This window comes from Pavona decussata, unplaced genomic scaffold, assembly GCF_977016875.1.
Source record: "Pavona decussata unplaced genomic scaffold, jaPavDecu1.1 SCAFFOLD_51, whole genome shotgun sequence".
Classification (NCBI taxonomy): domain Eukaryota; kingdom Metazoa; phylum Cnidaria; class Anthozoa; order Scleractinia; family Agariciidae; genus Pavona; species Pavona decussata.
In genome coordinates, this window is record NW_028145473.1 from 6707025 (window position 1) to 6719023 (window position 11999).

The window sequence follows — 11999 nt, forward strand, 5'->3', positions numbered from 1 at the left end:
CAAACTCGGTGGCTTATTTTTCGGCGGGAGGAAGAGTGAGTATTATTGGAAGAAATTCCAAGCTTTAGAATCAGTCAGGATTAACAACATTAAACTAAAAACAAAAACAACAGCTTGATATTGCTAGCACAACATGACATTAGTGATACTATTCCTATATTTGATTGTTTGGTTGCTATTTTTACTTAAAGGCTAGCCCTCAGTCTAATACCACTTATATTGCGGGGTGGGGGTCATTAAGTTTCTTTTAGACAGCGGTAAAGGAGTCCTGCCGACAGAAGTCGAACCTATGACTTTGCGATTACAATTTCAGATGATCTACCATTGAACTACTCGTGGGAGCTAAGGCCATTAAACTGGGTTCACTTTTGAAGAGACGTTTGAGTCTTTAAAATCAGAGGAGGCCACGATTTAAAATAGTCTTTTTCGCGTCCACTGAGTACATTAGCAATTATGTGGTACCTTAAGGGTGTTGGGCCCGGTTCCAAAAACACGTTAAGATAAGGAGGAAGTTCTGCAGCCGTTCCCTGTCTTCAGAAGCATTTTCTCGTGTTCTTGCTGTGTTTCAAAACTTCAGCCGAGGGAGCCAATATAATACTCAAGAAAACCTTTCGGAACGCAGAAAATGGTCTCAAAGTTAATTAGAATATATACATTTTTGTAACTCGCCGTTGAGCACCTGTTTCAAATGTTTCTTCTCCTTCCCCTCCCAGACTACTTAAATTCTACCAGGTAAGGATCGCACGATTTAATGATGAAACTATATGAGTACCAAAATTAAAAATTTGGTCACCATGTTTTGTTTTCAAAACTGTTTCATCTATTTGCTTGTTTGTTATTGTTGTTGCTGCTTTTTTTTTTTTTTAAAAACCGATGTTTTACTGGTGGTAGAAGTATGAGACGCTTGCTCATCAACACAGCGTGAGAAAAACTGGTAATGTTAAATTAACACCAAGAGATTGAAGATCAGAATATTCCTTACAGTCATCGTGGACAATGTCTTTACTTGGAGTTACATTTACGACTGCCTGATAACAGTAAATTGACTCATTCGCTTTTATACAATACAACAGATATTTGAAACGTGAATATGCTGTTGCGTGAGTTCTTTGTCCACGATTCTTAGCTTACGGTAACTTCGTTCAACAGAAGGGTGTTGTTCACCATAATTATTTTTAAAAATGTTGTGCGCCTTCAAAAAGCAATCCTTGGCTAGACCGTGCTGGCCAAGGTTCCTGTAGACAATTCCTAAGTTATCATAACTTGCCGCCACATCACTATGCTGTTCACCATAAATCGTTCTTGTAATGTTTAGTCCTTTCTCATGGTGTTCTTTAGCTTGGCTGTGCTGTCCAAGATCCTGGTATACAAGACCTAAGTTATGATATACTGCTGCTACTTTACAATGTTGTTCACCGTAAATCGTTCTAGTGATGATCAGTGCTTTTTCATGATGTACTTTAGCTTGGCTGTGCTGTCCAAGAGCCCTGTAGGCAAGTCCTAAGTTATCATAACTTGCTGCTACATCACCATGTTGCTCACCGTAAATCGTTCTTGTGATGTTCAGTGCTTTCTTGTGATTTTCTTTCGCTTGGCTGTGCTGTCCTAGGGTCCTATATACAACTCCTAAGTTATTATAACTTGCCGCTACTTTGCTATGTTGCTTACCGTAAATCGTCCTTCTGATGTTCAGTGCTTTCTCATAGTGTTCTTTAGCTCGAGTGTGCTGTCCAAGATCTTGAAAGACAACTCCTAAGTTATTATAACTTGCCGCTACTTTATTATGTTGCTCACCGTAAATCTTCCTTGTGATGTTCAGTGCTTTCTCATGGTGTTCTTTGGCTTGAGTGTGCTGTCCAAGATCTTGGTAGACAACTCCTAAGTTATTATAACTTTCTGCCACATCACTATGTTGCTCACCGTTAATTGCTCTTCTGATGTTCAGTGCTTTCTCATGGTGTTCTTTAGCTTGGGTGTGCTGTCCAAGATCTTGATAGACAACTCCTAAGTTATTATAACTCGCTGCTACTTCACTATGTTGCTCACTGTAGATCGTTCTTCTGATGTTCAGTGCTTTCTCATGGTGTTCTCTCGCTTCGCAGTGCTCTCCAAGGGCTCTGTATACAACTCCTAAGTTATTATAACTTTCTGCTACTTCACTATTTTTCTCACCGTAAATCGTTTTTCTGATGCTCAGTGCTTTCTCATGGCATTCTTGGGCCTGGCTGTGCTGTCCAAGAATTCTGTAGACAGCTCCTAAGTTATTATAGCTTGCCGCTACTTTACCATGCTGTTCACCGTAAATCATTCTTCTGATGTTCAGTGCTTTCTCATAGTGTTCTTTAGCTTGGGTGTGCTGTCCAAGATCTTGGTAGATAACTCCTAAGTTATTAAAACTTGCCGCTACACTACTATGTTGCTCACCGTAAATCGTTCTTCTGATGTCCAGTGCTTTCTCATGGTGTTCTTTGGCTTGGGTGTACTGTCCAAGATCTTGGTAGACAACTCCTAAGTTATTATAACTTTCTGCTACATCACTATGTTGTTCACCGTAAATCGTTCTTCTGATGTTCAATGCTTTCTCGTGGTGTTTTGTAGCTTGGCCATGCTGTCCAATATCTTGGTAGACAACTCCTAAGTTATTATAGCTTGCTGCTACGTCACGATGTTGCTCACCGTAAATCGTTCTTCTGATGTTCAGTGCTCTCTCATGGTGTTCTTTAGCTTGGCTGTGCTGTCCAAGAGCGCTGTAGACAACTCCTAATCTTGTTTGACATTTCGCGACATCTCCATGGTTTTCATTGTAAATTGCAGTGTAGATCGTTGTAGCCTGTTTATAATATGATAGCGATAAGTCATACTTGCAGTGTAACGACATTACGTCACCGTGTTCATTGAAAACCTTTGCTTTTAGCAGGTCACCTTCTTGTGTGCTAGTTGCGTCCTTAAGAAACTCAAGAGCTGTTGTGGAAAATAGTAATGCGTCAGATGGATTACTAACGAGTCGACAAACCTCAGCTGATAAGCAAAGCCACGAAATTATATCGCCAGTGGTAATTAAGAGTGGAGACTCCTTTTCTAAAATCTCGTCTAGTTTAAACCCAGTGGTTAAAATTTCGTGTATCGCTTTGCAATGAGTTGTAACTGTGCGTAACTTTACACACGCATTGCCACTTGAAAACAACAAGTCACGCTCGGCCTCAATTAAAGAATGAAAAATACTAATTGCTAGAAATATACACTGAACTCCATCTATTCGTTCCAGGTGAGACGTCAAAACATTTCTTAGCAGATCGTGGACAATGTTATGTACTCTCACATTTGCAGGTTCTCCGCGTTCGTTGTACGAACAAGTAATCAAGGAGGACTGCAAAATTTTTGCCCTGATTAATTCTTCAGTTTGCAGTGTTAGGCGAGATTTCACAAACTTTATAGCAGCTTCAAGCGGTACAAAGTCGGATGCACAAAGAGAAAACAAACAAAAAACCTCACGGATAACTTCATCGCATTCTACAGCCCTACTTATTGCCATTTTTATGGCAGAAGTCATTGTTTCCGAATAAGCCAAGTTCTGTTTAGCAAGTGGTTCTTCTGTCGCTTCACGTTTACCTTGGTCAAAATATGTTTCAAGGAAACATGTCCAACTGAAGTTTGGATAACCACTGGTCACAACTGTTTGCACGTAAAGTGCGGCAGCTGCTAAGGCAAGTGGCTGGTATTCAAGGAGTTCAGCAACCTTTTCGGCCTTTTCTTGATTTGGAATTCCAGATACCTGTTTTAACAGCGCTACTGCATCATCCAACTGCAATCCTTCACTGAGAGACTCGTGGTAAACAAGAGGAGCACTGGAAGGTATTGAGCTGCTATCTTGAGTGGTAATCAGCACCTGACCGTTTCCCCATTCTTTACTGCCGCTTGGTGGTAGATGGCTGCGAACCAAAGACAAGTCAACAACGTTGTCAGCAATTATCAACCAGTTGTAGTACTCTTTCATCTGAGGAAGAATTAAGCGCGTCAGGTGCTGAATTCTCTCCTTCGGCTCGCTCGCTTTGGAGGTCGCCAGGTTGGTAAGAGTGTATTCCGTTATTTTTAACGTTGTAGCCAGTCTCAAGTATGAGTCAGCTAGGGTTTCAAGGGTTTCTGCGTTTAGTGTTGCAACAAATGTTAGCCTTGCATTTTCACGCGACCTTTTGTCAAAGACCTCTTGTCCAATCTGTCGAGCGATTTCACTTTTGCCGCAACCAGGATTTCCGGATAAATAAATGGTGCTGATGGCTCCGTTGCTCCCAGTTTGAAGATCTTCCATTTTCTTTAGGATTCGTGTGACATCATTTGCACGTCTGATGATTTCATGCGACGGCTTGAACGTAAGATTACAAAACGACTGAACTTTGGAATTAATCTCCTGGGTTAAGGTTTCAACTTCTTTCTCTTTCTCCTGTAAATCCTGTTTCGCTTGACCCAGCTCAGTTTTCAGATTATCAGCCTGCATCTTTAATACTTTAACTTCCCCCGTTGGAAAGTTTGTCTGGTTTTTAACGACTTCGATGTCAGTTGCAATGGCCGACAACGTCAGAGCGTTGACCGCAGCCAACACTTTTGCCACATAGTTATGGAAGTTAACATCAGTTAGCTCAGCCTCGATGATATGAGCAATATCGTTTCTAGCTTGACGAAGATCATCGACATGTTTGCGGACGGTTGGACTAAGGGTAGTGCCGATACTGTCCGAGTACAATATCGCAAAAGAGAGGCAACTACCGTCCCACTCTGCCGTGTCTCCATTTTGTATTGTAGCCAGATATCGCGCATTCGTCTTGCGACTTCGTCGACTTTCGTTGTTGAAGAAATCCAGGCCATTCTGTGGAGTCTCTTTCCATTCTCCAAGGCCAGTTGTCTTGTATAGAAAATCCCATTCTTGTCTGAAGACTTTTCTCAGTGCTTTAGGAACCAAATTAAAGGCGATGTAACAGGTTCGAAAATAGTTCAGTTGTTCTGAAGAGTACTCCATTGGCGACAATTCTGCAATGGTAAGATTACTCAGATTCAGAACAGGGAAAAAAGACATTTGACAGCTAATAAGTGTAAATGATCTCAAATATAACCGTTATGAAAACAAAATTGAAAATTGCTTATAACGGGCAAAATCAGTCAACTGTTTACTCTCTCACTTAGTTTGAATTTTGATAGATTTGTGGAAAGACACTACAGTCGAACCTCGATTATCCGGACATGCTTCTCTGGTCCCGTTTTCTTCATGAATATTAATAAGAGTGTAATCATGAAAAATTGAAGCGACGAAAAGTTCATTAATCCTTCCAAATGTGTGTTTTAAACTCCAGCTCTTTAACTGCTTCGCTTTAAAAAGTTCGAGCGGCACGAGATAAACAATGTGTTCTGATGCGTTCAGCTGAATTCTGATTGGCTTACGTAAACCCGCGAACAATCGATCGTAAACTCAAATCACAGCCATGTCTACGAAACGACGGCGGTTCGTTCTCTCGATAAAGGATAAGCAAACAATTATTTCACGTTTAGAGAAAGGACAAAAAAGAACAGATTTACCGCTTAAGTTTGGAATCAGCAAGCAGCAGATCTCGAACGAATGACGGACTTCGCTATGCGATCACGTTGTCGTTTTTTGAAACAAACAAGCATGCTTGAACATTTCAGAGCGCTTTGGATTCACTGACACTTGTAACAGCAACTTTTTCATCTGGAAAAACCTCATAACATACAGGCTGTACATATATGCAATTCTGATCTATTCAAAATTAAATTATGTTTTCTTTATTTCCTTTGTTTACATTAACGTTTCATTAATATTCATATTTTAGATTATCTGTTCCCTCGATTACCCGGACTATTTACTCAAGTCCCAACGAGTCCGGATAATCGAGGTTCGACTGTATCGCGTTTATCGCGGGACTGTTTAAACAACGTGGCTTTGAAATTTTACGCTACGAGTCTAAATAAAGGGTTAATAACAATTCGCTACAACCACAATCACGTGCAATAGGCCATTTCCGAGTTGCTGTGAACCTATTCGTATGGCAATTAGTTTTGTTTGCATATGAATGAAAACTCATTGTCATAATAAAACCTTAGGCCCGGTTCAGACGCCGAACTTTTCATGAGCCGAACCTAATACCTCGAATTAAGTACATGAAAAGTTCGGCGTCTGAATCAGTTGAGAACGGCTGTTTCAATTTGGAACGGCTCAGCCGTTCTTCCCGCCTGGCTCAGCCGGGAATTTCGGCTTTGGAACGGCTTTGATTCAGACGTCGAACTTTTCATGAGCCGAACCTAATGCATAAATTATTATAACGTATTTCAACTAAAAAAAATAAAAAATAAAAGAAAAACGGCTAACATTTCGATTGGTTTTGCTTCAAGTAAATTAAGTTCGGTTAATTAAGTTCGGCGTCTGAATCAAAAGACGGGATTTTCGTGATTTGGGCCGACCTTAATTTGAATTAAGTTCGGCTCATGAAAAGTTCGGCGTCTGAACTGGGCCTTAGCCTCGCTTTCACACGGAGGTTCACAGCAACTCGGAAATGGCCTATTCTTTGCAGCTTCTAGAAAGTTTTTGTATTTTGTTATTTGATCCCGTTACCTCCAAATAATGATACAATTCATTCAGTTTTCAGACCTTGCTGGGGGGAAATAGGATTACCATTCATATGTGACAACGGAAAAGTTATAACTATGAGTTTCAATAAGCACTGACAAAAGGCTTAGGTCTCCGCAATTACCATATGTAAATTACCCGAATTTTAGACGCCCTGTGGTCTGACCTCTGGTAAGCGACCACATATCCTTGACATTATGGGTGGTCGCTTACGGGAGGTTCGATTCTGTTTAATACATAATGATATTAAGATTAGCAAGCTTATATCAAACAATTTGATCACCTACGTTAACAGCATTATGTTACATTCACTATTCATATAAAACTTATGTCAATGGCTGAATTCCTCCAAATCCCACTTGCTTTGATAGCCGTCGTTGCAAAAACATGCCAGCTTTATACCAGAAATCCATAAATCCATAGTCATCATCATCATCATCATCATCATCATCATCATCATCATTATTATTATTATTATTATTATTATTATTACTACTACTATTATAATTGTTATTATTCATTATTATTATTATTATTATTATTATTATTATTATTATTATTAATCCAAGCAAAGGAAAATCCTGAAAATCGTAACATGCAGGCGAAGCGTTATTTGATCCTCTTGCGTGACGGTTCGACGAACACGAACACACAACTCAGCCAGAAATTCTCTCTTAGTTCAACTATTTGATGGCTTCAATTATTCTAAGAATCCCTTATTCTATGTTTGGTCTCCAAAACTGAACTATCGGGTCGTTGATAACTATATATTTGTCTTCTCTAAAGGAGAGAAACGCGCCTTAGTGGAACAACCACGGAGAAATCACGGATTTGTGGCGTTCTTTTTTAAGAGCTATTACCGGAAATTTATGACCAGTACTTCAAATCATTTCCTACTTAAACGTCTCAAAAAGCCTTCCTTTCTCGACAGGCGATTTATCGATGGGAAAAAAGGAAAAAACTCGTCGAGCTGAGAAAATCAAAGAAAAATTAAGTTTGCTTGAAAGATCGACTGCGCGCGAAACCGAACAGAGACTTAAAAAAGGCTCAAATTTCTGTAAGACTGATCAGACTGCGTAGAAGACTTAAAGTGCCCATATCGGAAAAATTTTTATTTTTTTATCTGAATCTAAACATCACCCTAAGAACTTCAGTGAAAAAATTTTTCGATTTGCACAAAACGCGAATTTTTTATGAATTTTATAAGACGTTCAAATTTGCCGCCATTTTGGCCCAGGATTCGCATTAGTCTCCTCTCGGTTTAGCAAGAGCTGTGACGTAGATTCAGGAACACGTGACTTCAGCCTTTCTCTGGATCTCGGGCTGAAAACAAGTCGCGGTATTTCTGCACGTTTCTCGAAAATGCCGGAAAGATGTGTTGCAGCGAGATGTGGAAACATCAAAGACGAAGCAAATGGAATAAGCATGCACAGGATTCCTTTCTTTGGCACTACATGCCCGCAAAGACTGAGGAGGCGAAAGAAATGGATCGATTTTATGCTGGAGCGGAGGAAGATGTGGACGCGCGCCTGGAAAGACCTCGTCCTTGTGCTCGATGCACTTCAATGACGAGGATTTCACAAGGCTGATGAAGTCAGGTTTAAACTTAAAACGTGAACTGAAGTAGGATGACATCGCGTTTGTGTTTATCCTTTAAAACAGCTAAGCGAAAGGAAGACGAAGACCGAGAGACACCTTCGAAGAGGAGCAGGGAAAAGCGAATGGTAAGCTTTCGATGCTGAATATTCACACCCGCTTGTGACATTCTAAGCGTTGTAACCTTCTGAGGTTTATAGTCTGACCTCACCGTTAACTCAGTCGCAAGTTTTATAAAATATAGCGTAATTGTTTTGGTATATATTCTCATAGATCGTGAGATCCGCGAAGTTTCGTTGAGACCAAGCTCTCAAAAAATACTAGCACAAATGCTACCACTAATGTAAATAGATCGATGCGAGAACGGTCGCACTCGGCGGACACAGAAAACATTGTAAACCACGATGTAGATAAGGTAGATAAACTGCAGCAAGAATTCAACGAGCTCAAACAAATATTGTACACACATGTGTTGCAGAATTCTGCAAACAATAAAAATGTTGAAAAGTATAACAGCTTTATCTCTGAAAACCTAACCACCACAACGGGGGTTCAAAATAAAAAAGGACACAAAACAAATAACAAGCGCAAAGAGCGCAGAAAAAAATTGGCACAAAAAATGGATTGAGATACAAAGAGAAAAACACGAGAAATTCATGAAGAATTTTTCAAACAAACAACTTAGCGACAGCCTGTTAGCGTTATTTCTAAAGGGCTCAAATTTTTCCCGACACCGGTGACAGACACGAATTACATCTTGTTAGACTTCGAACATTTCGCAAGACGTATGCGCCTCAAAGTTACAATGGATTTTGTAAACTGTGGGACAGTGACAAAAAGGAAATTAACCTGTTCATTGGACAAGCTAACAACTTCCATCCTACAATTAAATTTACGGCCGAAATTTCAGAGAACGAGACAAGCTATTATTATCACAGTTCAACACGTGTCCTTCCTGTAGTTCCGCGAGAACAATGTCGCTAGTCAGCGCTTCCCAATTTCCTTCGAGTTCCTTGCAGCAGTAGCACTCGCTGATATTTGCTAGCAGATCACGGCTACAGTTACCACAAGTACATCTACATGGAAAATAATTCGTTCGAATGTTTGTGAGTACTTGGCCATAGTTTTGACAGATGATAATGAAGAGCGCGTATGTAAAATGCAAGGTGAGAACTTTACCATCCACTAACACGCACTCTATTCTCCGAGCGTTTCGTTAAATCTTCCTCGAGTCGTCGCTTCTCCTCTTGTTCCTTGCGATATCTTTTTAGCCATTCTTCGTCTGCTATCGGCTCGTCCGCGTACGGTTCGAGTGTATCATCATCTTCACACGTATTACTTGTTTCGTGGACGCCATCTTCGACGCTTTCAAATTCGTCCTAGCTGCTTTCTTCAGCGGTTTGCTCACTTTCCGTGTCAGATAAGTTTTCTGCCATGGAATATACTTATTTGGAGCTAAGTTTTTCCTTCCTACCGGTGAATCTGACGATTTTCTTTCTGCCGCGAATGTACTTTACTGAAGGTCAATTGAGTGCATAGACTCGAGAGTTCCTGAATGTACGTCACAGACCATGTCACGTGGCCCTATTGTGAGCCCGTCGGCATTCTCATCAGCGGGGCGGGTGGACCGCAATAAAATAGGATTTTAAAGATTTGTAAAATTCATAAAAAATTTGCGTTTCATGCAAATCGAAAAATTTTTTCGCGGACGTTCTTCGCGTAATGTAAAGATTCAGATGAGAAAATAAAAAAAATTCCGTTACGGGCACTTTAACACGACAGCGACATGATAGAGACCAAACCGAGAATCAACAGAATGCGGCAACCATGGACAGCTGTTTCGAGCTGGTTGGCTATCATGTGGCTGTCGTGTTAAGTTTTTTACGCAGTCCGATCGGCCTTGCGGAAATTTGAGTCATTTATATTTTTGGCTGATCCGGATCTTTATAGATCCTGCGTATACCTGCAGCATTTTCGTTGTGCGGTTCCTTGCTTATTGTTTACTTAAAAAAGCATTGTTTTCGTGTTTATTCTTTTTCACCTTAATAAACTACCTGAGATGCCATCAGAATGCGTGAGTGTGTTTATTAGTCCTATTAGCAAGGTACGCAAAGGTTTCAAAAATTAAAAATACCAACCACCGCGTCAACAAGTAATGAGATATCTTATAAACTGAACTTTGGTCCGAAGAAAAATTAGAGCAGAAAAACGTCGTTCTGCCACCCCACCCAACCAGGAAAAAAAAACAAACAGTGATAAAAAGGGTTGCTTAAAGAAGGAAATTCTAGAACTTCAAAAAATAACTAAGTAACCAATCTTGAAGTTCTATTCTTTAACCACCGCCAATTGCAAAGACTGAATTGAGTGGTAGAGGTTACGAATGGATGGGCTGTTCTACAATGTACAAAGAACACCAGTTTAAAAGGTCATTTCCAACTTGATCACCGGACATTGTGGACAAGATATAAATACCTCAGTAGATGGTGCGATCGTATAGTATTTCGTGTAGTGAAATGCATTCACGCTATTTATTTTAGTAGAAACAACGATTCCCAGATATTCTAGGAACGCACTTCATTTAATTTTACGACCGACCTTCGCGGACATCCTGTAATGTTAGACGATATTTGATCTGATATCGAGATTTTTACAGTTCTAGCGAGCGGGTAATGCGTGAAGACCGAGTGAATGTATTTACCTCAATATAAATACTCTATGAACAGCGAACGCAGAGAAATGAAATTCAAAGACGAACTACTGCGAGATAATGCCATTCGATTGAAGTTCGAACTCATGGAATAATTTTCTGACTGTGAAAGTGTATTTTTGAATCGTTGCTCGGTTAGAAAGAGGTGACGGTGACACATTCGCTATCGTCGGAGTTTACAGCACCAATGACAACAGCTAGCTCACTTATAGTGGACCAGTAGAATTTGCTGTTAAAATGTACTTACTTTCTTGTAACAGCTGTCAAGCAGTTTCGCTTCCCAATTCTCGCAAGTTGACTCCGTTTGCTTCTCCAAGCAAACGAAAATGAAAAGTATGATATGCAAGCGAAGCGTTATCGGATACTCTCACATGACAATTGCGTAAAACACTCTCGTAGGTCAAATCCTTTAATGCAATGTTTAGAAGAAGTTAATCTGCTTGAAATAAACCTTAGCGTGCTCTTCTACTGAGCTATCGGGTCGCGTCGTTGATAACGAAATTTTTATCTTCGTCTACTGGAACCATTCTATCCCAGTAGAATTTGCTGTAAAATTAAATTTGGTTAATGTACTTACTTTCTTGTAACAGCTGTTGAACTGGTTCGATTTCCTTATTTTCGCAAGTTGACTCCGTTTGCTTCTCCGGACCCAATCAAAGGAAAATGAAAGTATAATATGCAAGCGAAGCGTTATCTGATACACGCAACTCAGCCAGAAGCACACTCTTAGGTCAACTACTTGATGGCTTTAAATACTCCAAGAATCGTTTATGCTATTTTTGGAACCAGTTGTTGTTTTGTGCACACGTAGCTTTGGATTTTTTTTTTTGTATCTCGCCTATTTTGTTTTTCTGTTTAGCGTTTTTCGGCACCAACCCTTATTTCTTTCTTTATTTATTCATTTATTTTGGCCTTTTACATTGTTATTGAACCCCCGAGACCGCTATAGTAGGTAGCTCGGTTTATGTCGCGGTTCAGGCACATAACCAAATACAAAATTTTGAAAAAACCAGCAAAAAACAACAACAACAACAACAAAAAAAAAAAAAAAAAAAAAATACAAAA

General features: G+C 39.9%; 1 protein-coding gene across 2 annotated transcripts; it reads right to left on the reverse strand.

The window, feature by feature from the left end:
- Positions 1 to 922: 922 nt before the first annotated feature.
- On the reverse strand, positions 923 to 11719 carry LOC146481300 (uncharacterized). Of its 2 annotated transcripts, none has more exons than XM_085108940.1 (2): positions 11512 to 11719; positions 923 to 5022 (listed from the first exon to the last, which is right to left on the reverse strand). In XM_085108940.1, exon 2 carries the CDS (start codon positions 5009 to 5011, stop codon positions 1058 to 1060), a length of 3954 nt encoding a protein of 1317 aa, XP_084965066.1. In that variant the 5' UTR covers positions 5012 to 5022; positions 11512 to 11719; the 3' UTR covers positions 923 to 1057. The 2 variants fall into 2 exon arrangements, with proteins under 2 accessions (XP_084965066.1, XP_084965065.1); XM_085108939.1 differs by lacking the exon at positions 11512 to 11719 and adding an exon at positions 11182 to 11266.
- Positions 11720 to 11999: the final 280 nt, after the last annotated feature.

What these genes read in the sequence shown, in the direction of transcription:
- LOC146481300 (XM_085108940.1), bottom strand. Translation starts at nt 5,011, where the DNA reads ATGGAGTACTCTTCAGAACAACTGAACTATTTTCGAACCTGTTACATC.